Raw genomic sequence first — 26,322 nt, 5'->3', positions numbered from 1 at the left:
ACGAGAATACTGTTCGCAGCCCACGGGTTCATTGCGATCTGGCAGGTGACCCAAAACAAGAAGGAACCCATCTACTGGTGTCTATGCGCTCCGATCGGAGTGCTTTTTATCGAAGGCATCTTTACGCTGGCGATCAAAAAGAACCAGGAATGGCGCTGGTAAGAACGTAACCGGACGGGAAGCTGTCATCCCTTTTCTGGGATGGGGGGGGGGGAAGTGGGGGACGTTTGGAAGATGCAAAACAAAATGGTAACCGTAAAATCTAATTTCCTGCTGTATGGCATACCCGTGCCTGAAACAGGAACGACGACGACCACAGCCACTTTGGGGAATGGAATCGTACCGTACTTAAAGTGATTCTATTTTTTCACCTTCGCTGCCGTTTTCTGTCTGGTGCTATTGTTGGGATTCATTCAATGGATGGAAATGTTCCTACTGAAATGTGGATAGGTGTAAAGGTGGTTGAAAAGAAGTGAAATTACACTGCTCGTGCCATGTCTTGTAAAGTTACCGCATTGGTGTCTTTATCCTATGGTGCGATGTGGCAAAGCAGCTAGGCTGTTGGCGAAACAAAAAGGAAAGTTGTGCAGAAAGTTGGGCCTTATCTCAAGTTGTGAAAAATCGAATTTACTACAGAGCTCTGTGCGTGGGTTTTTTTGTCTATACTTTAACGGACTTCAGTTTAGTGAATGAGTGACATAAATGAGTATAAACTTTGCCTTAAGATGCCTCATTGATTGGGCGCTCCAAATGCTGTCTAATATAATGTAAAACAGAAGACCTTGACTCATGAAGTTTTATGAAGATTCTACGGTTAGACGTAACATTAGAATGATTAGAATAGGAGTAATTTGCACATTCATTCTGCCTATCAAATGTGCTTTAAAACCTTCAGGAAAGAATTAGAATTTCTGGACAAAGGTCCTACCAGGCTAAAAAAAAAATCTTAACTTACAAACAAAACAAAAAACATAAATTTTGGGCTAAAGTCTGAAACACGACCCCCCCCACTCACGGGCACTCATTTGAGTGACTTTTTTTCGTGCAGGGTGGTTCGAAATCGGTTGCGTGTTTTTTAATTATGTTTCGAGACACAGACACCTGAGAGCATGGCCGTAGAAGAAAAAAATGTAGCAATTGGTGTCATCTATCGACCACAGGTCAAAGATTGGCGATCCGTTGGAGCTTTCGCGAATAGCTCCGGCCACAGACATGGTAGCGATTAGTGGTGCATGGACGAAATGTAGCCACAAGTGCCATCTAGCCATGGCCAGAAGAAAGTGTGGCGATATCTTGGATACCGGCGGAGCTATGGGGCAAAGTTGGGTCAAAAATGAGGAAAATTTTACGGTTTCACAAACAGCGTATGGAACTTGGTTCCTCGATGAATAAATCACTTTTCACTATGCGAAAACCTCCTTACAATTTAATAGTAATTGTAAAAAAAAATCAAATTCAGGCCACATTGCATAGTCTCCGAATCACCCTGTACGAAAAATTGACACGCAGATGAGTGACCGTGAGTGGGGGGGGTCGTGTTTCAGACTTTAGCCAAATTTTGATTAAATATACAAATCCTGAGCAATTTTTAGCAACTTTCCCTTTTTACGCTCACGTAATCATTTAACGAAGACAGCAACCTTCCTAAATGATAACAGTTCCACCCCCGGACACCTTGGGTGGGTGGGTACGGGGGCACTTTTAATGGGAAAGTTTTTCTTTGCAGACAGCTACATTTTTGTTGATTTAGGGCGGTACATTGGGAGCAATCCGGTTCCGAAAGTCAACGGTTCACACTGATACATTAGGATTAATGGCAAGCTTAACATTATTCATTTTTTTAGTGTTTGTTGGCATTATGATTCGATGAAGAAAAATTTCTTTTACGTAAATTAAAATAAACATTTGTAGTGTCACGGTGGAGCCCGTTTTGCTTGTAAGTTAATTGGGTTTTCTGCGTTTGCCACCATCGCAAGGTTCTGTCCATCGGTTTTTCTCTACCTGTCCAGCATTGTGCCCGCTATCTGGTTGCTGGAGCTGGACAAGTTGGACAAGCGAACACGCTACCAGGATCAGATGCTGAACGAAACGATCAATCTTGCCGCCACGGTCGGGAAGGATCTGAAGGATCTGAACAAAATGCTGGGCGTCAAGATTCAACTGCCGGATATACAGCTAACGGCGGAAATGTGGGTCACACTGATCGAGCAGTTTCTCATGCTGGTGCTCATCATTGGCCGTTGGATGTTGCCGAAGGGAGATCTAACCCGGGACCAGCTCAGCCAGCTGCTGCTAGTGTACATCGGAACGGCGGCAGACATTATCGAGTTTTTTGACTCCTTCAAGGATGCGAAGATAGCGAACGAACCGGTGCTGGTGCTGCTAACGCTCAGCATATGGTCCTGGTCGTTGCTACAGTTCACCATCGTCCTGTCGGCGACACGGGCCCGCAAGCCACGGGGCGGTGGAACGCAATCGCGCGCCGGTCAGGAAGCGGGCGACGATGCAAACTGCTGCAATGTGGCCTGCTGCAATATCGATGTGTGGGGCATTGCGCTTAACATTTTGCTGCAGGACGCACCATTCCTTACCTTCCGGTTGCTCATCATCGTGCACTACAAAATCATCACCTACATGAACATCTTCTTTACCTGTGAGTGATTTATCTTCCCCGATTATGGTCTGTCGACTTTCCTTCGCTAGTGCCATCACTCTTCTACCTCTGGGCGATGAAACGATTACAGTACATTTTTCTCTTTAAAAAAAAACAGGCAAAAACACACTCGTAATACTACTCCAGCTGTACCGATTGTATGTGGTGAATTCGGAAAACAGAAAAGCAGCGGCCAACAAACGACGGCTGAAGATGCGCGCAAAGGCAGAACAATCAGCCACACGGCAGCAAAAGCAGCGGAAAATTAGCAAACGGTAAGCACACTTATGCCTCACATGTTGACTGTACACGAGGAAAGGAAATTAGTTTCCATTCGCCGTTCCATTGGCCGATGGGAAGCTTTTTCAAAGGCAGCTAAACTCAAGTAAAGGCTCATTAATTTAGGTTAACTAATTTAGTTTACACCAGTACGATCGTGCTTTTGTGCTGAAATCATCGAAAAAAGAGAGTGTGTGTGTATGCGTTAGAGAAGTGCAAAGTGAGTAAGAGTGAGATAGTGAGTTGAAACGTTGCACTGAACGAGTTTCGTTTAGTGTTGGGTCAAGAGCGAAAGAGGTACCTCAATCGCTCCGCTCATCTTATTGTGCGCGCTCCCGCACAGCCCACGGGAAAAAGAGGTTTTCCAGAGGAGCGCTACACACAGGAGCGATTGTGCGATGCGCTCCCATTTGAAAATTTCCTAAGGCTATATCCCTAGGTTTTTTTGGGAAATTTAGCAAAATTTTATAAATGTGATATATTTTAATGGGAATTTGTTGCAATAAGTTTCTCTTCACTTAAAGAGTGCTTTAAATTAAAAAAAGAATAAAAAATCAGAAAAAAAAATTTAAAAAATTTTTAACTCGAAAATTTCATAAGGCTTACCCCTTACGTTTTTTTTTGGGAAATTTTGCAAAAAAAATTAAATTGATTTGTTTTAATGCCAATGGGTTGCAATGAGTTTCTGTTCACTCAAATAATGCTTGAAATAAAAAAAAGAGTGAAAAATTATAAAAAAAATTCAAGAAATTGAAAAAATTGAAAATTTTCCTCATTTTTGCACCAAATTTTGCCTATAACTCGGTAGGTATCCAACGGATCTCTAATCTTTAACCTGTGGTCGATAGATGGCAACAATGGCTACATTTTCTTCTTGGACGGCCATGTCCTCAGATATCTGTGCCAGAAGTTATTCGAGGAACCAAGTTCCTTACCCTGTTTGAAAAAATGTAAAATTTTCTTCATTTTTGCACCAAGTTTTGCCTATAACTCGGTCGGTATCTAACGGATCTCCAATCTGTAACCTGTGGTCGATAGATGGCAACAATGGCTACATTTTCTTCTTGGACGGCCATGTCCTCAGATGTCTGTGCCAGAAGTTATTCGAGGAACCAAGTTCCTTACCCTGTTTGAAAAAATGTAAAATTTTCCTCATTTTTCACCAATGTAGCAAAATTTATAAATGTGATATATTTTAATGGGAATTTGTTGCAATAAGTTTCTTTTCACTTAAATAGTGCTTTAAAATAAAAAAGAATAAAAAATCTGAAAAAATTTTTTAAAAAAATTTCGACTCGAAAATTTCATAAGGCTTACCCCTTACGATTTTTTTGGGAAATTTTGCAAAAAAAATTAAATTGTTTTATTTTAATGCCAATGGGTTTCAATGAGTTTCTTTTCACTCAAATAATGCTTGAATTAAAAAAAAAAGTGAAAAATAATAAAAAAATCAAAAAATTACATAAAAAATGAAAATTTTCCTCATTTTTGCACCAAGTTTTGCCTATAACTCGGTCGGTATCCAACGGATCGCCAATCTTTAACCTGTGGTCGATAGATGGCACCAATGGCTACATTTTCTTCTTGGACAGCCATGCCCTCAGAAGTCTGTGCCAGAAGTTATTCGAGGAACCAAGTTCCTTACCCTGTTTGAGAAAATGTAAAATTTTCTTCATTTTTGCACCAAGTTTTGCCTATAACTCGGTAGGTATCCAACGGATCTCTAATCTTTAACCTGTGGTCGATAGATGGCAACAATGGCTACATTTTCTTCTTGGACGGCCATGTCCTCAGATATCTGTGCCAGAAGTTATTCGAGGAACCAAGTTCCTTACCCTGTTTGAAAAAATGTAAAATTTTCCTCATTTTTCACCAATGTAGCAAAATTTATAAATGTGATATATTTTAATGGGAATTTGTTGCAATAAGTTTCTTTTCACTTAAATAGTGCTTTAAAATAAAAAAAGAATAAAAAATCTGAAAAAAAATTTTAAAAAAATTTCAACTCGAAAATTTCATAAGGCTTACCCCTTACGTTTTTTTCTGGGAAATTTTGCAAAAAAAAATTAAAATGATTTGTTTTAATGCCAATGGGTTGCAATGAGTTTCTGTTCACTCAAATAATGCTTGAAATAAAAAAAAGAGTGAAAAATCATAAAAAAATTCAAAAAATTGAAAAAAAAAGAAAATTTTCCTCATTTTTGCACCAAATTTTGCCTATAACTCGGTGGGTATCCAAGGGATCGCCAATCTTTAACCTGTGGTCGATAGATGGCAACAATGGCTACATTTTCTTCTTGGACGGCCGTGCCCTCAGATGTCTGTGCCAGAAGTTATTCGAGGAACCAAGTTCCTTACCCTGTTTGAGAAAATGTTAAATTTTCTTCATTTTTGCACCAAGTTTTGCCTATAACTCGGTCGGTATCTAACGGATCTCCAATCTTTAACCTGTGGTCGATAGATGTTATGTTATTCGAGGAACCAAGTTCCTTACCCTGTTTGAAAAAATGTAAAATTTTCCTCATTTTTCACCAATGTAGCAAAATTTATAAATGTGATATATTTTAATGGGAATTTGTTGCAATAAGTTTCTTTTCACTTAAATAGTGCTTTAAAATAAAAAAAGAATAAAAAATCTGAAAAAAATTTTTTAAAAAATTTCAACTCAAAAATTTCATAAGGCTTACCCCTTACGTTTTTTTTGGGAAATTTTGCAAAAAAAATTAAATTGATTTGTTTTAATGCCAATGGGTTGCAATGAGTTTCTTTTCACTCAAATAATGCTTGAAATAAAAAAAGAGTGAAAAATCATAAAAAAATTCAAAAAATTGAAAAGAATGAAAATTTTCCTCATTTTTGCACCAAATTTTGCCTATAACTCGTTCGGTATCCAAGGGATCGCCAATCTTTAACCTGTGGTCGATAGATGGCAACAATGGCTACATTTTCTTCTTGGACGGCCGTGCCCTCAGATGTCTGTGCCAGAAGTTATTCGAGGAACCAAGTTCCTTACCCTGTTTGAGAAAATGTAAAATTTTTCTCATTTTTGCACCAAGTTTTGCCTATAACTCGGTAGGTATCCAACGGATCTCTAATCTTTAACCTGTGGTCGATAGATGGCAACAATGGCTACATTTTCTTCTTGGACGGCCATGTCCTCAGATATCTGTGCCAGAAGTTATTCGAGGAACCAAGTTCCTTACCCTGTTTGAAAAAATGTAAAATTTTCCTCATTTTTCACCAATGTAGCAAAATTTATAAATGTGATATATTTTAATGGGAATTTGTTGCAATAAGTTTCTTTTCACTTAAATAGTGCTTTAAAATAAAAAAGAATAAAAAATCTGAAAAAATTTTTTAAAAAAATTTCGACTCGAAAATTTCATAAGGCTTACCCCTTACGATTTTTTTGGGAAATTTTGCAAAAAAAATTAAATTGTTTTATTTTAATGCCAATGGGTTTCAATGAGTTTCTTTTCACTCAAATAATGCTTGAAATAAAAAAAAGAGTGAAAAATAATAAAAAAATCAAAAAATTACATAAAAAATGAAAATTTTCCTCATTTTTGCACCAAGTTTTGCCTATAACTCGGTCGGTATCCAACGGATCGCCAATCTTTAACCTGTGGTCGATAGATGGCACCAATGGCTACATTTTCTTCTTGGACAGCCATGCCCTCAGAAGTCTGTGCCAGAAGTTATTCGAGGAACCAAGTTCCTTACCCTGTTTGAGAAAATGTAAAATTTTCTTCATTTTTGCACCAAGTTTTGCCTATAACTCGGTAGGTATCCAACGGATCTCTAATCTTTAACCTGTGGTCGATAGATGGCAACAATGGCTACATTTTCTTCTTGGACGGCCATGTCCTCAGATATCTGTGCCAGAAGTTATTCGAGGAACCAAGTTCCTTACCCTGTTTGAAAAAATGTAAAATTTTCCTCATTTTTCACCAATGTAGCAAAATTTATAAATGTGATATATTTTAATGGGAATTTGTTGCAATAAGTTTCTTTTCACTTAAATAGTGCTTTAAAATAAAAAAAGAATAAAAAATCTGAAAAAAAATTTTAAAAAAATTTCAACTCGAAAATTTCATAAGGCTTACCCCTTACGTTTTTTTTGGGAAATTTTGCAAAAAAAATTAAATTGATTTGTTTTAATGCCAATGGGTTGCAATGAGTTTCTTTTCACTCGAATAATGCTTGAAATAAAAAAAAGAGTGAAAAATCATAAAAAAATTCAAAAAATTGAAAAAAAAAAGAAAATTTTCCTCATTTTTGCACCAAATTTTGCCTATAACTCGGTCGGTATCCAAGGGATCGCCAATCTTTAACCTGTGGTCGATAGATGGCACCAATGGCTACATTTTCTTCTTGGACGGCCGTGCCCTCAGATGTCTGTGCCAGAAGTTATTCGAGGAAACAAGTTCCTTACCCTGTTTGAGAAAATGTAAAATTTTCTTCATTTTTGCACCAAGTTTTGCCTATAACTCGGTCGGTATCTAACGGATCTCCAATCTTTAACCTGTGGTCGATAGATGGCAACAATGGCTACATTTTCTTCTTGGACGGCCATGTCCTCAGATGTCTGTGCCAGAAGTTATTCGAGGAACCAAGTTCCTTACCCTGTTTGAGAAAATGTAAAATTTTCTTCATTTTTGCACCAAGTTTTGCCTATAACTCGGTCGGTATCTAACGGATCTCCAATCTGTAACCTGTGGTCGATAGATGGCAACAATGGCTACATTTTCTTCTTGGACGGCCATGTCCTCAGATGTCTGTGCCAGAAGTTATTCGAGGAACCAAGTTCCTTACCCTGTTTGAAAAAATGTAAAATTTTCCTCATTTTTCACCAATGTAGCAAAATTTATAAATGTGATATATTTTAATGGGAATTTGTTGCAATAAGTTTCTTTTCACTTAAATAGTGCTTTAAAATAAAAAAGAATAAAAAATCTGAAAAAAAATTTTAAAAAAATTTCAACTCGAAAATTTCATAAGGCTTACCCCTTACGTTTTTTTTGAGAAATTTTGCAAAAAAAATTAAATTGATTTGTTTTAATGCCAATGGGTTGCAATGAGTTTCTGTTCACTCAAATAATGCTTGAAATAATAAAAAGAGTGAAAAATAATAAAAAAATTCAAAAAATTGAAAAAAATGAAAATTTTCCTCATTTTTGCACCAAGTTTTGCCTATAACTCGGTCGGTATCCAACGGATCTCTAATCTTTAACCTGTGGTCGATAGATGGCAACAATGGCTACATTTTCTTCTTGGACGGCCATGTCCTCAGATATCTGTGCCAGAAGTTATTCGAGGAACCAAGTTCCTTACCCTGTTTGAAAAAATGTAAAATTTTCCTCATTTTTCACCAATGTAGCAAAATTTATAAATGTGATATATTTTAATGGGAATTTGTTGCAATAAGTTTCTTTTCACTTAAATAGTGCTTTAAAATAAAAAAAGAATAAAAAATCTGAAAAAAAATTTTAAAAAAATTTCAACTCGAAAATTTCATAAGGCTTACCCCTTACGTTTTTTTTGGGAAATTTTGCAAAAAAAATTAAATTGATTTGTTTTAATGCCAATGGGTTGCAATGGGTTTCTTTTCACTCGAATAATGCTTGAAATAAAAAAAAGAGTGAAAAATCATAAAAAAATTCAAAAAATTGAAAAAAAAAGAAAATTTTCCTCATTTTTGCACCAAATTTTGCCTATAACTCGGTCGGTATCCAAGGGATCGCCAATCTTTAACCTGTGGTCGATAGATGGCACCAATGGCTACATTTTCTTCTTGGACGGCCGTGCCCTCAGATGTCTGTGCCAGAAGTTATTCGAGGAACCAAGTTCCTTACCCTGTTTGAGAAAATGTAAAATTTTCTTCATTTTTGCACCAAGTTTTGCCTATAACTCGGTCGGTATCTAACGGATCTCCAATCTTTAACCTGTGGTCGATAGATGGCAACAATGGCTACATTTTCTTCTTGGACGGCCATGTCCTCAGATGTCTGTGCCAGAAGTTATTCGAGGAACCAAGTTCCTTACCCTGTTTGAGAAAATGTAAAATTTTCTTCATTTTTGCACCAAGTTTTGCCTATAACTCGGTCGGTATCTAACGGATCTCCAATCTGTAACCTGTGGTCGATAGATGGCAACAATGGCTACATTTTCTTCTTGGACGGCCATGTCCTCAGATGTCTGTGCCAGAAGTTATTCGAGGAACCAAGTTCCTTACCCTGTTTGAAAAAATGTAAAATTTTCCTCATTTTTCACCAATGTAGCAAAATTTATAAATGTGATATATTTTAATGGGAATTTGTTGCAATAAGTTTCTTTTCACTTAAATAGTGCTTTAAAATAAAAAAGAATAAAAAATCTGAAAAAAAATTTTAAAAAAATTTCAACTCGAAAATTTCATAAGGCTTACCCCTTACGTTTTTTTTGAGAAATTTTGCAAAAAAAATTAAATTGATTTGTTTTAATGCCAATGGGTTGCAATGAGTTTCTGTTCACTCAAATAATGCTTGAAATAATAAAAAGAGTGAAAAATAATAAAAAAATTCAAAAAATTGAAAAAAATGAAAATTTTCCTCATTTTTGCACCAAGTTTTGCCTATAACTCGGTCGGTATCCAACGGATCTCTAATCTTTAACCTGTGGTCGATAGATGGCAACAATGGCTACATTTTCTTCTTGGACGGCCATGTCCTCAGATATCTGTGCCAGAAGTTATTCGAGGAACCAAGTTCCTTACCCTGTTTGAAAAAATGTAAAATTTTCCTCATTTTTCACCAATGTAGCAAAATTTATAAATGTGATATATTTTAATGGGAATTTGTTGCAATAAGTTTCTTTTCACTTAAATAGTGCTTTAAAATAAAAAAAGAATAAAAAATCAGAAAAAAATTTTTAAAAAAATTTCAACTCGAAAATTTCATAAGGCTTACCCCTTACGTTTTTTTTTGGGAAATTTTGCAAAAAAAAATTAAAATGATTTGTTTTAATGCCAATGGGTTGCAATGAGTTTCTGTTCACTCAAATAATGCTTGAAATAAAAAAAAGAGTGAAAAATCATAAAAAAATTCAAAAAATTGAAAAAAAAAGAAAATTTTCCTCATTTTTGCACCAAATTTTGCCTATAACTCGGTGGGTATCCAAGGGATCGCCAATCTTTAACCTGTGGTCGATAGATGGCAACAATGGCTACATTTTCTTCTTGGACGGCCGTGCCCTCAGATGTCTGTGCCAGAAGTTATTCGAGGAACCAAGTTCCTTACCCTGTTTGAGAAAATGTAAAATTTTCTTCATTTTTGCACCAAGTTTTGCCTATAACTCGGTCGGTATCTAACGGATCTCCAATCTTTAACCTGTGGTCGATAGATGGCAACAATGGCTACATTTTCTTCTTGGACGGCCATGTCCTCAGATGTCTGTGCCAGAAGTTATTCGAGGAACCAAGTTCCTTACCCTGTTTGAAAAAATGTAAAATTTTCCTCATTTTTCAGCAATGTAGCAAAATTTATAAATGTGATATATTTTAATGGGAATTTGTTGCAATAAGTTTCTTTTCACTTAAATAGTGCTTTAAAATAAAAAAAGAATAAAAAATCTGAAAAAATTTTTTTAAAAAATTTCAACTCAAAAATTTCATAAGGCTTACACCCTTACGTTTTTTTGGGAAATTTTGCAAAAAAAATTAAATTGATTTGTTTTAACGCCAATGGGTTGCAATGAGTTTCTGTTCACTCAAATAATGCTTGAAATAAAAAAAGAGTGAAAAATCATAAAAAAATTCAAAAAATTGAAAAGAATGAAAATTTTCCTCATTTTTGCACCAAATTTTGCCTATAACCCGTTCGGTATCCAAGGGATCGCCAATCTTTAACCTGTGGTCGATAGATGGCAACAATGGCTACATTTTCTTCTTGGACGGCCGTGCCCTCAGATGTCTGTGCCAGAAGTTATTCGAGGAACCAAGTTCCTTACCCTGTTTGAGAAAATGTAAAATTTTTCTCATTTTTGCACCAAGTTTTGCCTATAACTCGGTAGGTATCTAACGGATCTCTAATCTTTAACCTGTGGTCGATAGATGGCAACAATGGCTACATTTTCTTCTTGGACGGCCATGTCCTCAGATATCTGTGCCAGAAGTTATTCGAGGAACCAAGTTCCTTACCCTGTTTGAAAAAATGTAAAATTTTCCTCATTTTTCACCAATGTAGCAAAATTTATAAATGTGATATATTTTAATGGGAATTTGTTGCAATAAGTTTCTTTTCACTTAAATAGTGCTTTAAAATAAAAAAGAATAAAAAATCTGAAAAAATTTTTTAAAAAAATTTCGACTCGAAAATTTCATAAGGCTTACCCCTTACGATTTTTTTGGGAAATTTTGCAAAAAAAATTAAATTGTTTTATTTTAATGCCAATGGGTTTCAATGAGTTTCTTTTCACTCAAATAATGCTTGAAATAAAAAAAAGAGTGAAAAATAATAAAAAAATCAAAAAATTACATAAAAAATGAAAATTTTCCTCATTTTTGCACCAAGTTTTGCCTATAACTCGGTCGGTATCCAACGGATCGCCAATCTTTAACCTGTGGTCGATAGATGGCACCAATGGCTACATTTTCTTCTTGGACAGCCATGCCCTCAGAAGTCTGTGCCAGAAGTTATTCGAGGAACCAAGTTCCTTACCCTGTTTGAGAAAATGTAAAATTTTCTTCATTTTTGCACCAAGTTTTGCCTATAACTCGGTAGGTATCCAACGGATCTCTAATCTTTAACCTGTGGTCGATAGATGGCAACAATGGCTACATTTTCTTCTTGGACGGCCATGTCCTCAGATATCTGTGCCAGAAGTTATTCGAGGAACCAAGTTCCTTACCCTGTTTGAAAAAATGTAAAATTTTCCTCATTTTTCACCAATGTAGCAAAATTTATAAATGTGATATATTTTAATGGGAATTTGTTGCAATAAGTTTCTTTTCACTTAAATAGTGCTTTAAAATAAAAAAAGAATAAAAAATCAGAAAAAAAATTTTTAAAAAAATTTCAACTCGAAAATTTCATAAGGCTTACCCCTTACGTTTTTTTTTGGGAAATTTTGCAAAAAAAAATTAAAATGATTTGTTTTAATGCCAATGGGTTGCAATGAGTTTCTGTTCACTCAAATAATGCTTGAAATAAAAAAAAGAGTGAAAAATCATAAAAAAATTCAAAAAATTGAAAAAAAAAGAAAATTTTCCTCATTTTTGCACCAAATTTTGCCTATAACTCGGTGGGTATCCAAGGGATCGCCAATCTTTAACCTGTGGTCGATAGATGGCAACAATGGCTACATTTTCTTCTTGGACGGCCGTGCCCTCAGATGTCTGTGCCAGAAGTTATTCGAGGAACCAAGTTCCTTACCCTGTTTGAGAAAATGTAAAATTTTCTTCATTTTTGCACCAAGTTTTGCCTATAACTCGGTCGGTATCTAACGGATCTCCAATCTGTAACCTGTGGTCGATAGATGGCAACAATGGCTACATTTTCTTCTTGGACGGCCATGTCCTCAGATGTCTGTGCCAGAAGTTATTCGAGGAACCAAGTTCCTTACCCTGTTTGAAAAAATGTAAAATTTTCCTCATTTTTCACCAATGTAGCAAAATTTTTAAATGTGATATATTTTAATGGGAATTTGTTGCAATAAGTTTCTTTTCACTTAAATAGTGCTTTAAAATAAAAAAGAATAAAAAATCTGAAAAAAAATTTTAAAAAAATTTCAACTCGAAAATTTCATAAGGCTTACCCCTTACGTTTTTTTTGAGAAATTTTGCAAAAAAAATTAAATTGATTTGTTTTAATGCCAATGGGTTGCAATGAGTTTCTGTTCACTCAAATAATGCTTGAAATAATAAAAAGAGTGAAAAATAATAAAAAAATTCAAAAAATTGAAAAAAATGAAAATTTTCCTCATTTTTGCACCAAGTTTTGCCTATAACTCGGTCGGTATCCAACGGATCTCTAATCTTTAACCTGTGGTCGATAGATGGCAACAATGGCTACATTTTCTTCTTGGACGGCCATGTCCTCAGATATCTGTGCCAGAAGTTATTCGAGGAACCAAGTTCCTTACCCTGTTTGAAAAAATGTAAAATTTTCCTCATTTTTCACCAATGTAGCAAAATTTATAAATGTGATATATTTTAATGGGAATTTGTTGCAATAAGTTTCTTTTCACTTAAATAGTGCTTTAAAATAAAAAAAGAATAAAAAATCTGAAAAAAAATTAAAAAAAAATTTCAACTCGAAAATTTCATAAGGCTTACCCCTTACGTTTTTTTTGGGAAATTTTGCAAAAAAAATTAAATTGATTTGTTTTAATGCCAATGGGTTGCAATGAGTTTCTTTTCACTCGAATAATGCTTGAAATAAAAAAAAGAGTGAAAAATCATAAAAAAATTCAAAAAATTGAAAAAAAAAGAAAATTTTCCTCATTTTTGCACCAAATTTTGCCTATAACTCGGTCGGTATCCAAGGGATCGCCAATCTTTAACCTGTGGTCGATAGATGGCACCAATGGCTACATTTTCTTCTTGGACGGCCGTGCCCTCAGATGTCTGTGCCAGAAGTTATTCGAGGAAACAAGTTCCTTACCCTGTTTGAGAAAATGTAAAATTTTCTTCATTTTTGCACCAAGTTTTGCCTATAACTCGGTCGGTATCTAACGGATCTCCAATCTTTAACCTGTGGTCGATAGATGGCAACAATGGCTACATTTTCTTCTTGGACGGCCATGTCCTCAGATGTCTGTGCCAGAAGTTATTCGAGGAACCAAGTTCCTTACCCTGTTTGAGAAAATGTAAAATTTTCTTCATTTTTGCACCAAGTTTTGCCTATAACTCGGTCGGTATCTAACGGATCTCCAATCTGTAACCTGTGGTCGATAGATGGCAACAATGGCTACATTTTCTTCTTGGACGGCCATGTCCTCAGATGTCTGTGCCAGAAGTTATTCGAGGAACCAAGTTCCTTACCCTGTTTGAAAAAATGTAAAATTTTCCTCATTTTTCACCAATGTAGCAAAATTTATAAATGTGATATATTTTAATGGGAATTTGTTGCAATAAGTTTCTTTTCACTTAAATAGTGCTTTAAAATAAAAAAGAATAAAAAATCTGAAAAAAAATTTTAAAAAAATTTCAACTCGAAAATTTCATAAGGCTTACCCCTTACGTTTTTTTTGAGAAATTTTGCAAAAAAAATTAAATTGATTTGTTTTAATGCCAATGGGTTGCAATGAGTTTCTGTTCACTCAAATAATGCTTGAAATAATAAAAAGAGTGAAAAATAATAAAAAAATTCAAAAAATTGAAAAAAATGAAAATTTTCCTCATTTTTGCACCAAGTTTTGCCTATAACTCGGTCGGTATCCAACGGATCTCTAATCTTTAACCTGTGGTCGATAGATGGCAACAATGGCTACATTTTCTTCTTGGACGGCCATGTCCTCAGATATCTGTGCCAGAAGTTATTCGAGGAACCAAGTTCCTTACCCTGTTTGAAAAAATGTAAAATTTTCCTCATTTTTCACCAATGTAGCAAAATTTATAAATGTGATATATTTTAATGGGAATTTGTTGCAATAAGTTTCTTTTCACTTAAATAGTGCTTTAAAATAAAAAAAGAATAAAAAATCTGAAAAAAAATTTTTAAAAAAATTTCAACTCGAAAATTTCATAAGGCTTACCCCTTACGTTTTTTTTTGGGAAATTTTGCAAAAAAAAATTAAAATGATTTGTTTTAATGCCAATGGGTTGCAATGAGTTTCTGTTCACTCAAATAATGCTTGAAATAAAAAAAAGAGTGAAAAATCATAAAAAAATTCAAAAAATTGAAAAAAAAAGAAAATTTTCCTCATTTTTGCACCAAATTTTGCCTATAACTCGGTGGGTATCCAAGGGATCGCCAATCTTTAACCTGTGGTCGATAGATGGCAACAATGGCTACATTTTCTTCTTGGACGGCCGTGCCCTCAGATGTCTGTGCCAGAAGTTATTCGAGGAACCAAGTTCCTTACCCTGTTTGAGAAAATGTAAAATTTTCTTCATTTTTGCACCAAGTTTTGCCTATAACTCGGTCGGTATCTAACGGATCTCCAATCTTTAACCTGTGGTCGATAGATGGCAACAATGGCTACATTTTCTTCTTGGACGGCCATGTCCTCAGATGTCTGTGCCAGAAGTTATTCGAGGAACCAAGTTCCTTACCCTGTTTGAAAAAATGTAAAATTTTCCTCATTTTTCACCAATGTAGCAAAATTTATAAATGTGATATATTTTAATGGGAATTTGTTGCAATAAGTTTCTTTTCACTTAAATAGTGCTTTAAAATAAAAAAGAATAAAAAATCTGAAAAATTTTTTTAAAAAAATTTCGACTCGAAAATTTCATAAGGCTTACCCCTTACGATTTTTTTGGGAAATTTTGCAAAAAAAATTAAATTGTTTTATTTTAATGCCAATGGGTTTCAATGAGTTTCTTTTCACTCAAATAATGCTTGAAATAAAAAAAAGAGTGAAAAATAATAAAAAAATCAAAAAATTACATAAAAAATGAAAATTTTCCTCATTTTTGCACCAAGTTTTGCCTATAACTCGGTCGGTATCCAACGGATCGCCAATCTTTAACCTGTGGTCGATAGATGGCACCAATGGCTACATTTTCTTCTTGGACAGCCATGCCCTCAGAAGTCTGTGCCAGAAGTTATTCGAGGAACCAAGTTCCTTACCCTGTTTGAGAAAATGTAAAATTTTCTTCATTTTTGCACCAAGTTTTGCCTATAACTCGGTAGGTATCCAACGGATCTCTAATCTTTAACCTGTGGTCGATAGATGGCAACAATGGCTACATTTTCTTCTTGGACGGCCATGTCCTCAGATATCTGTGCCAGAAGTTATTCGAGGAACCAAGTTCCTTACCCTGTTTGAAAAAATGTAAAATTTTCCTCATTTTTCACCAATGTAGCAAAATTTATAAATGTGATATATTTTAATGGGAATTTGTTGCAATAAGTTTCTTTTCACTTAAATAGTGCTTTAAAATAAAAAAAGAATAAAAAATCTGAAAAAAAATTTTAAAAAAATTTCAACTCGAAAATTTCATAAGGCTTACCCCTTACGTTTTTTTTGGGAAATTTTGCAAAAAAAAATAAATTGATTTGTTTTAATGCCAATGGGTTGCAATGAGTTTCTTTTCACTCGAATAATGCTTGAAATAAAAAAAAGAGTGAAAAATCATAAAAAAATTCAAAAAATTGAAAAAAAAAGAAAATTTTCCTCATTTTTGCACCAAATTTTGCCTATAACTCGGTCGGTATCCAAGGGATCGCCAATCTTTAACCTGTGGTCGATAGATGGCACCAATGGCTACATTTTCTTCTTGGACGGCCGTGCCCTCAGATGTCTGTGCCAGAAGTTATTCGAGGAAACAAGTTCCTTACCCTGTTTGAGAAAATGTAAAATTTTCTTCATTTTTGCACCAAGTTTTGCCTATAACTCGGTCGGTATCTAACGGATCTCCAATCTTTAACCTGTGGTCGATAGATGGCAACAATGGCTACATTTTCTTCTTGGACGGCCATGTCCTCAGATGTCTGTGCCAGAAGTTATTCGAGGAACCAAGTTCCTTACCCTGTTTGAGAAAATGTAAAATTTTCTTCATTTTTGCACCAAGTTTTGCCTATAACTCGGTCGGTATCTAACGGATCTCCAATCTGTAACCTGTGGTCGATAGATGGCAACAATGGCTACATTTTCTTCTTGGACGGCCATGTCCTCAGATGTCTGTGCCAGAAGTTATTCGAGGAACCAAGTTCCTTACCCTGTTTGAAAAAATGTAAAATTTTCCTCATTTTTCACCAATGTAGCAAAATTTATAAATGTGATATATTTTAATGGGAATTTGTTGCAATAAGTTTCTTTTCACTTAAATAGTGCTTTAAAATAAAAAAGAATAAAAAATCTGAAAAAAAATTTTAAAAAAATTTCAACTCGAAAATTTCATAAGGCTTACTCCTTACGTTTTTTTTGAGAAATTTTGCAAAAAAAATTAAATTGATTTGTTTTAATGCCAATGGGTTGCAATGAGTTTCTGTTCACTCAAATAATGCTTGAAATAATAAAAAGAGTGAAAAATAATAAAAAAATTCAAAAAATTGAAAAAAATGAAAATTTTCCTCATTTTTGCACCAAGTTTTGCCTATAACTCGGTCGGTATCCAACGGATCTCTAATCTTTAACCTGTGGTCGATAGATGGCAACAATGGCTACATTTTCTTCTTGGACGGCCATGTCCTCAGATATCTGTGCCAGAAGTTATTCGAGGAACCAAGTTCCTTACCCTGTTTGAAAAAATGTAAAATTTTCCTCATTTTTCACCAATGTAGCAAAATTTATAAATGTGATATATTTTAATGGGAATTTGTTGCAATAAGTTTCTTTTCACTTAAATAGTGCTTTAAAATAAAAAAAGAATAAAAAATCAGAAAAAAAATTTTTAAAAAAATTTCAACTCGAAAATTTCATAAGGCTTACCCCTTACGTTTTTTTTTGGGAAATTTTGCAAAAAAAAATTAAAATGATTTGTTTTAATGCCAATGGGTTGCAATGAGTTTCTGTTCACTCAAATAATGCTTGAAATAAAAAAAAGAGTGAAAAATCATAAAAAAATTCAAAAAATTGAAAAAAAAAGAAAATTTTCCTCATTTTTGCACCAAATTTTGCCTATAACTCGGTGGGTATCCAAGGGATCGCCAATCTTTAACCTGTGGTCGATAGATGGCAACAATGGCTACATTTTCTTCTTGGACGGCCGTGCCCTCAGATGTCTGTGCCAGAAGTTATTCGAGGAACCAAGTTCCTTACCCTGTTTGAGAAAATGTTAAATTTTCTTCATTTTTGCACCAAGTTTTGCCTATAACTCGGTCGGTATCTAACGGATCTCCAATCTTTAACCTGTGGTCGATAGATGGCAACAATGGCTACATTTTCTTCTTGGACGGCCATGTCCTCAGATGTCTGTGCCAGAAGTTATTCGAGGAACCAAGTTCCTTACCCTGTTTGAAAAAATGTAAAATTTTCCTCATTTTTCACCAATGTAGCAAAATTTATAAATGTGATATATTTTAATGGGAATTTGTTGCAATAAGTTTCTTTTCACTTAAATAGTGCTTTAAAATAAAAAAAGAATAAAAAATCTGAAAAAAAATTTTAAAAAAATTTCAACTCGAAAATTTTATAAGGCTTACCCCTTACGTTTTTTTTGGGAAATTTTGCAAAAAAAATTAAATTGATTTGTTTTAATGTCAATGGGTTGCAATGAGTTTCTTTTCACTCGAATAATGCTTGAAATAAAAAAAAGAGTGAAATATCATAAAAAAATTCAAAAAATTGAAAAAAAAAAGAAAATTTTCCTCATTTTTGCACCAAATTTTGCCTATAACTCGGTCGGTATCCAAGGGATCGCCAATCTTTAACCTGTGGTCGATAGATGGCACCAATGGCTACATTTTCTTCTTGGACGGCCGTGCCCTCAGATGTCTGTGCCAGAAGTTATTCGAGGAAACAAGTTCCTTACCCTGTTTGAGAAAATGTAAAATTTTCTTCATTTTTGCACCAAGTTTTGCCTATAACTCGGTCGGTATCTAACGGATCTCCAATCTTTAACCTGTGGTCGATAGATGGCAACAATGGCTACATTTTCTTCTTGGACGGCCATGTCCTCAGATGTCTGTGCCAGAAGTTATTCGAGGAACCAAGTTCCTTACCCTGTTTGAGAAAATGTTAAATTTTCCTCATTTTTGCACCAAGTTTTGCCTATAACTCGGTCGGTATCTAACGGATCTCCAATCTGTAACCTGTGGTCGATAGATGGCAACAATGGCTACATTTTCTTCTTGGACGGCCATGTCCTCAGATGTCTGTGCCAGAAGTTATTCGAGGAACCAAGTTCCTTACCCTGTTTGAAAAAATGTAAAATTTTCCTCATTTTTCACCAATGTAGCAAAATTTATAAATGTGATATATTTTAATGGGAATTTGTTGCAATAAGTTTCTTTTCACTTAAATAGTGCTTTAAATTAAAAAAAGAATAAAAAATCTGAAAAAAAATTTTAAAAAAATTTCAACTCGAAAATTTCATAAGGCTTACCCCTTACGTTTTTTTTTGGGAAATTTTGCAAAAAAAATTAAATTGATTTGTTTTAATGCCAATGGGTTGCAATGAGTTTCTGTTCACTCATATAATGTTTGAAATAAAAAAAAGAGTGAAAAATCATAAAAAAAATCAAAAAATTGAAAAGAATGAAAATTTTCCTCATTTTTTCACCAAATTTTGCCTATAACTCGGTCCGTATCCAAGGGATCGCCAATCTTTAACCTGTGGTCGATAGATGGCAACAATGGCTACATTTTCTTCTTGGACGGCCATGCCCTCAGATGTCTGTGCCAGAAGTTATTCGAGGAACCAAGTTCCTTACCCTGTTTGAGAAAATGTAAAATTTTCCTCATTTTTCACCAATGTAGCAAAATTTATAAATGTGATATATTTTAATGGGAATTTGTTGCAATAAGTTTCTTTTCACTTAAATAGTGCTTTAAATTAAACAAAGAATAAAAAATCAGAAAAAAATATTAAAAAAAATTTCAACTCGAAAATTTCATAAGGCTTACCCCTTACGTTTTTTTTGGGAAATTTTGCAAAAAAAATTAAATTGATTTGTTTTAATGCCAATGGGTTGCAATGAGTTTCTGTTCACTCAAATAATGCTTGAAATAAAAAAAAGAGTGAAAAATAATAAAAAATTCAAAAAATTGAAGAAAAAAAATGAAAATTTTCCTCATTTTTGCACCAAATTTTGCCTATAACTCGGTCGGTATCCAAGGGATCGCCAATCTTTAACCTGTGGTCGATAGATGGCATCAATGGCTACATTTTCTTCTTGGACGGCCGTGCCCTCAGATGTCTGTTCCTTACCCTGTTGGAGAAAATGTAAAATTTTCTTTATTTTTGCACCAAATTTTGCCTATAACTCGGTCGGTATCCAACGGATCTCCAATCTTTAACCTGTGGTCGATAGATGGCAACAATGGTTACATTTTCTTCTTTTGTTTTCAAACAAAAAAATGTAAAAATTTGAAAATTTCTCAAGGCTATAGACTTACCTTTTTTTGGAAAATTTAGCAAAATTTTATAAATTGATTTTTTTAATGCGAATTTGTTGCAATAAGTTTCTTTTCACTCAAATAGTGCTTTAAATAAAATTAAAGAATAAAAAACAAAAAAAATATAAAAAAAAACAAAAAATTTGAAAATGTTCCTAAGGCTATAGCTAGTGGGTCAAGCGCGAAAGAGGTTCTCAATCGCTCCGGTCATCTTGTTGTGCGCGCTCCCGCACAGCTCACGGGAAAAAGAGGTAGCTGTATCGCAGGAATCGCTCCTGTGTCCAGCGCTCCGTGTGGAGCTACCTCAAGCGCACCGCACACTTTAGAGGGCGAGAGCGATGCGCTCCGCTCTTGCAAAAGAGGTACTTGACCCAACACTAGTTTCTTTCACACAGGAGTTTTAGCGACTCTTTTTTCTGTGCTGATCGGGGGGAGTCTTTTTTGGAGACCCTAACTGAGAATTTATGCCGGGTTTTTTATGATTACGAAAAGAGTCGTCAAACGAGTAGACTCCCAATAACAATTCATTCACTCTTAGATGGCTCACTCAAAAGAGTTGTTTTTCTCATCTCTTGTGTGCGTATCATTTTATTGTACGGAGAAAAGCGGATTAAATGTTTGCTTGTTAAAACATAATTATCCAATTTGTGTAAAGGAAGATACTCCATTTCATGTCGTTATTTGAACCTTGAGACACTAAAATTACGGAGCTAAGCTTTACGGTAAGTCTTTCAATCATAAAGACAGAAGCTTACTTTTCCTTCGTTTTGTAAGTTTATAAAACTGGGAATCAATTTAAAACAACTTTGTCCTGCTTGCTTGACTGACACCGGAAGGTAAGACAAAAAGTGTAAATATTCCTTCTACCTACATTATCTAACAGCGATCACTAATTACATGCCATTTGTTTCGTGTTAACCTTTCCACCACAATTCACAAAACCCGAGACAAGCGGTCACGTAAAAGCCTTCGTTGCGTTTTTGCGCGCACGAATCTTCATATCACAACCAGAATCGTTAACCTGCCCTTTTCCGGGATGTACGCGAAACTCACTCTCTCTTCTGGCCCCTCGGCAACACTTTGGCTGGTAAGGAAAGCACCCCAAGGGAACAAACATTAATCATCCCGTCCGCCAAGCGAACGCCGACACTCTGGCAGTGTGGCAGTAGCAATGCGCCTGAATGTAGGCCACGGGAAGTAGCAAGTCTGAATCGATGCCATTTTCCTGTGTCTTTGAAAAAGCTACACGAGAGAGAAAGAGATGGAATGGGAAGCAAAAGGGCGAAGTGGTGACTAAAAGTTACAGAAGCACACCAGGAAACCAGCCTGTCGCGTCTCGGAAAGAGGCCCTCATCCGGTTGCGTATGAAAAGCTGCGGTCGAGAACGATGTTAGGTGCTGGTGGAAAAACCCTTTCCCACTTTCGTGTGACGCGTTATCGATTATTTCAAAAGGATTGATATGGTTATGAGGACCGCCATCCGTGGCTACCATTCAGTCGAAATTGTCGACGCCAAAGAGCTTTCGAAACTGGCCCATCAACGATATGGTAATAGTGGCACGGTGAAATGGAAATAAACCCCTTGATTCGATTTAGCTTCAGTGGACGTGATTCCGGTGTATCAGAAGCAAACGTGTGCGAAAAGATACTTCTCGTTGCTAAATTGAATCTTTCGCCGCGAGCAAGAAAGTACGCACGAACGGTTTATTTGCCGTGGGTTTTATGCGTATCGCGTAATGAAGCCCGGAAAGATCGCACGAATGTTTACGATATCTTTCCCTTCCTCCAGGAGAAAATCAAACAGAAGATTGTTTGTTTAAAGCAGAAGAATTTAAATTAACAAACATTTTTTCCATACCACTGCAAACTGTACTCATTAAAAATGCAACACTTTTAATAAGAAGAAAAAAATCCAACTAATCTTTCAAATGTGTCTAAAAGTTACACAGGAAAGCTTTCCTAAACAAACTTCTACCAAATTCTCAGCCAAAGCAACAGTTGTTTAAAGATTCATGTTAATAGGATTGGCTTCCAGCATAATTAGTTTGATTCCGTTTGCTCCTAGACACGAAACTGATAAGAAATCCGATGAGAACGGGGGCTGACGTTTCTACAACGCAAGCGTGGCATTTAAAATTCCTTCGATTGTAAATTTCATTTCTCGCCGGTAAGCTAGAACTTGCCCTATCTTTTCCATTTGGTGGAAAGTTTCGTGAGCTTCGAGAGTACCGGAAGATAAGTTAACTCTTGAAAAGCTTTGCTCCAAACAGTGCAACTTGGCCTGCGTGTATAGTGTGGCCATCCTCGAGACTGTAACTTCCCCCCCCCCTCAGAAGTGATCCTGCGGGAGCTAATCAAAGTTTTGCCATGTTGCCAACCAAGGCAATCTCCTACTTTCGCGAACTGTTGTTCTCAGAAGTTGTGCCCAGTTTGCCGGAACAATAAAAGCACCGATGCACCTGTACTTGTTGCGTTGTCTGTGGTGGCCATTTTTAAACTTGCTACCAACTTCATCTCATATTGTGGCAAAACGATGCACTTTTAATGCGACTTATGAGGTGTATCGTCTGTTTGTGATCGTGAAAGTATTCAACCGAGAAGCAAACCCGTGGTTCGTTCGTTTCTTCAAGCGAGTGAATGGAATTAAGGGTTTTTTCGGTTGCTTTTTCAGGAAAAAAAAGGATTTTACTGCAAATGGCTTTATTATCGGGCTGAAACTCCGGTCATGAGCGTGGGCATTTATATCAAAACTTTTCGCCCCCTGTCTTTCATCAATGATGGAACTTAACTATTCGGGACGGGGTTTTTGGGATACAAATCGGGCTATGAAGCAGCCGCAACCAGTTTGTGAGTTATTTTCCAGGAAAATGGGAACGAACCATCCTCATCAAAGTAGATCGATGTGGGAAGGCCCGTCTTTTCCCTCTATTCATCTTACATCTCACTATCTCATTCTCTCTTGCCCGCAGGAAAGTGGCAGATATTGGTGATGATGAACCAGACCAACAGGAAGGAGGACGAAAGTCGAAACATTCGCGGAAAAGTCGGTAAGCGTTAGTCAAACGACAAAAGCATTCATTTCCTAAACAAAAGCCTTCCCCCCTAGTCGAGTCACAACTAATCCACCACGGAGCCAACGGTGTGCCATAACAGGCTGTTTGTGCCGTGAGTACGATTAATTATGCGCAATTAGTCAAGCCGTGACGGCACGCCACTGTTGCGCATTTTGGGCTCAATTAGTACAAGTGTCTTTCGCAAAAAAAACGACTGTCAAACCTCATCATCATCATTATGCTCCCTTGCCCGGGGAAGGGCTTCTTCTGCTTCGTTTCCTTCTGACGTTCCGTTTTCCCACTCGCAGGTCGTCCTCGTCCCGCAAGGACACTGGCTACTCGACGGCCAGCAGTCAGACTACGGCCGAGCAGCGGCGTCTGCGGAAATCAACGGTGAAGTCACCGCCGCTGCCGCCCGGAACCGAGTCGGATGAGGACGATCCATTACCACCGCCGATCTATAGCGATGGTGTTGCGGATGATGATCTCCATCAGTCCGAGTCGGAACGAACTGGTGGGCGTCGTGGGAAAAGTGAAGAACGTCGTTCGAAAGACACGAAGGACAGGTAAAAGAGCTCCATATGGAAACAAAAAACACACACAAGAAAAGGTTCACAATGGTCTATCAGTTTTAGATACCTCACAAAACAAATGTTTAAACACAACTTTAAATGATAAATTGTGCCGTAAGAGCAAAAAAACAAACTACCCTATTGATCCTGATTCTTGGAAAAAATCCCTTTTTTATCCCCGGCAGCTCTTGACAGTAACAAACGCCTTTCGTGTACGACGGACTAATGCTCGATCGTACGTAATCCTATTTCATTGTAATACTCCCTAACCCCTTTTTCAAGGGGAAAAATTTTCTTCCGCATCCATCCAATGCCTCTAAGGCAGATACAAATATCTCGAACGGAAATGACGGCATTTTTGGATTAATATTAATTGAGAAAGATATCCCGTAACGGTCGTGTTCCGTTGCTTCCGATGCCGAGCAAATTAACGTACACGGGTACAAGCTGTTCCTAGCTACAATCATACATGTGTACGCACAATAAATGTTTCAAAGTGTGAGGAGTACAAATAGGATATCACACAGTTCCGTAAAACCGTGTACTAAAAGCGAGATAAGTGTGTCTCCTTCCCTACACCGTACGATGATGTGCTACTTGCGATAAGAAAAAAAGAAAAACATGCCATTACAGGGTTTTCCAAGCACATTAGAGAATATTGCAATCATATCATATTCGATAATAAAGATCCTTTTGCTCTAATTCTCATTAATAATTCCGGGCACAAGCGCCCTCTAGCGGAATCACGCGGTACTATGAGTGAACATTCATTGATCGTCAAAGTAGCATTCGATAGTGAATAGTAGTTCAGTTAGTAGTGAATTAATTTTTCCCACTTTTCCATTAAAAATTTTAATGAACATTAATTAAAATAAACGTGCTAGTCCAATAACTCATGATGAATAATTTCAATAAACAATAATTAATAATCCAAAAGCCGTAATCATGTAATAAAATAAACAATAATTAATAATTTATAATTGATTTGCGCGATTCATCTATATGATTGCAATATTCTCTTATATGATTGAAAACCCTGCAATGTCATACGCGAGATGATATGGTGGACGTGAGTGTGAGTCTTTCATAGGATCACACCAGATGAAGAGAGCAATGTTTCCACCTCGATGGAGTTTTATTCCATTATAACTTATAACCGGAATAATGCTCCACCAAACCCGGAACGGGCTTCACATCCTCGAAGCTAGGCCGTCTATACGTTAGTCTAGGCTTCGATATAAATATACATGTTGCCATCCTTTATCATTACCATCTTCCTCCCGACGGTGTACGTTTTATTATTCTTGTGTTTTTATTTCCTCCCCACCTAACGTGATTCGCAGAAAATCTTCAACCCGCCACACGGACACTAAGCAGAGCAGCAACCGTAGAAAGCACCGAACCTCATTTGATAGCGATCGTAGCGAGGATGGTGGCCACACTGGAACCGACGCGCGCCATCAACGAAAGCGACGCAACGGAACGGGCGATACGGGCGGCGGTAGCTTTGAGATAATCCACGAAAAAACATCCAGCGGACGGAAGAAGAAATCGAAACCACCACCACCGGAAGGTTCGTCGTCGGGTACGGGCTCATCGTCAGCATCCAGCAGTAGCGGGTCCTCTTCCGGGTCGGAATAAATAAGCAAACATACAATTGTGTGTATGCGTGTGATGCGATCTAACGAAAAATTTCCTTTCCGCTGTGAAGTCAAAAGAAAACCCCTACTTTGGACTGGTCACCTTTTCCCATGGAGTAGGGTGATGGTGTTGTTTTCTTTTGATTTTGTTGGCCCCAAACATGCGGAATGATAAATCTCGGCCTGCAAACAACAGCCAAGTGCCAAGTGCCCCAAACAACGACAGTTCAAACAGTTTCCTGGAAGTGCAAAAATACTCTTTTATGTGAATAATCACAAAAGAAAAGGGGAGAAAAAAACAACTACCGGCGACTGTTGTTGCAGTGGGTTTTTGGTTGATAAATATGATTCGGAACAATACACCGACCGTGGCAAAGATGATTTGGCCGTTTGGATAACAATGTTTACATTGTACGAAATGTTACAGTTAAATGGAAGTAGGAACCGATTGTAACTTTGTGATTAAAAAAATATTTTCAAATGTATAAAGCGGTTAATGTTGGACAAAAGAATGGTGGGAACACAGGTTCCCCAACCTGTGCCTTCTTATCTAAAGTGAATTATTGTTCGTGTGTAAACCATTTTGGTTTTTTCCACACTCGATCGTTATTTTATTTTACGTGGCAAGTGCTACCCGAAGTGTCCAGCTGAGAAACTGCCACCAGCAGAACATTTCGGACACAAACACGTGACAAGCGATGGATTATATGGTCGAATCACTCCCCGGTATGAAAGTGCATGGTGGGATAAGTAAAACCACTCATTCACCATTGACGGGCAGCCGGTTCGATTGTGATGAAGATAATACACTTGTTATTGATAGGCCGTATCACCGTAATCGGCACGTACAGCGGTGCCACAATTGTTTTCTTCATGATGGAGACGCCCGGTACTTCGTATCCGTACGGAGTTCGTTGACG

The 26,322-nt window shown here is 36.4% G+C and overlaps 2 protein-coding genes across 2 annotated transcripts in view; both read left to right on the top strand.

Moving 5' to 3' along the window:
* The window catches only part of LOC125764939 (non-canonical poly(A) RNA polymerase protein Trf4-1), a 132,496-nt gene that overhangs the window by 24,810 nt on the left and 81,364 nt on the right, over positions 1-26,322 (top strand). The gene's annotated exons all lie outside the window — the stretch shown is intronic.
* LOC125764820 (transmembrane protein 26) lies at positions 150-25,403 on the top strand. The gene is given in 6 exon segments (XM_049429424.1): positions 150-158; positions 1,912-2,674; positions 2,721-2,928; positions 23,107-23,184; positions 23,499-23,756; positions 25,106-25,403. Coding segments are annotated over 6 exon segments (1,614 nt in total).

The sequence above is a fragment of the Anopheles funestus genome, chromosome 2RL (genome assembly GCF_943734845.2).
Source record: "Anopheles funestus chromosome 2RL, idAnoFuneDA-416_04, whole genome shotgun sequence".
Lineage (NCBI taxonomy): Eukaryota > Metazoa > Arthropoda > Insecta > Diptera > Culicidae > Anopheles > Anopheles funestus.
The sequence above is the reverse complement of the archived record's forward strand: the minus strand, read 5'-3'. Positions and strand labels throughout refer to the sequence as shown.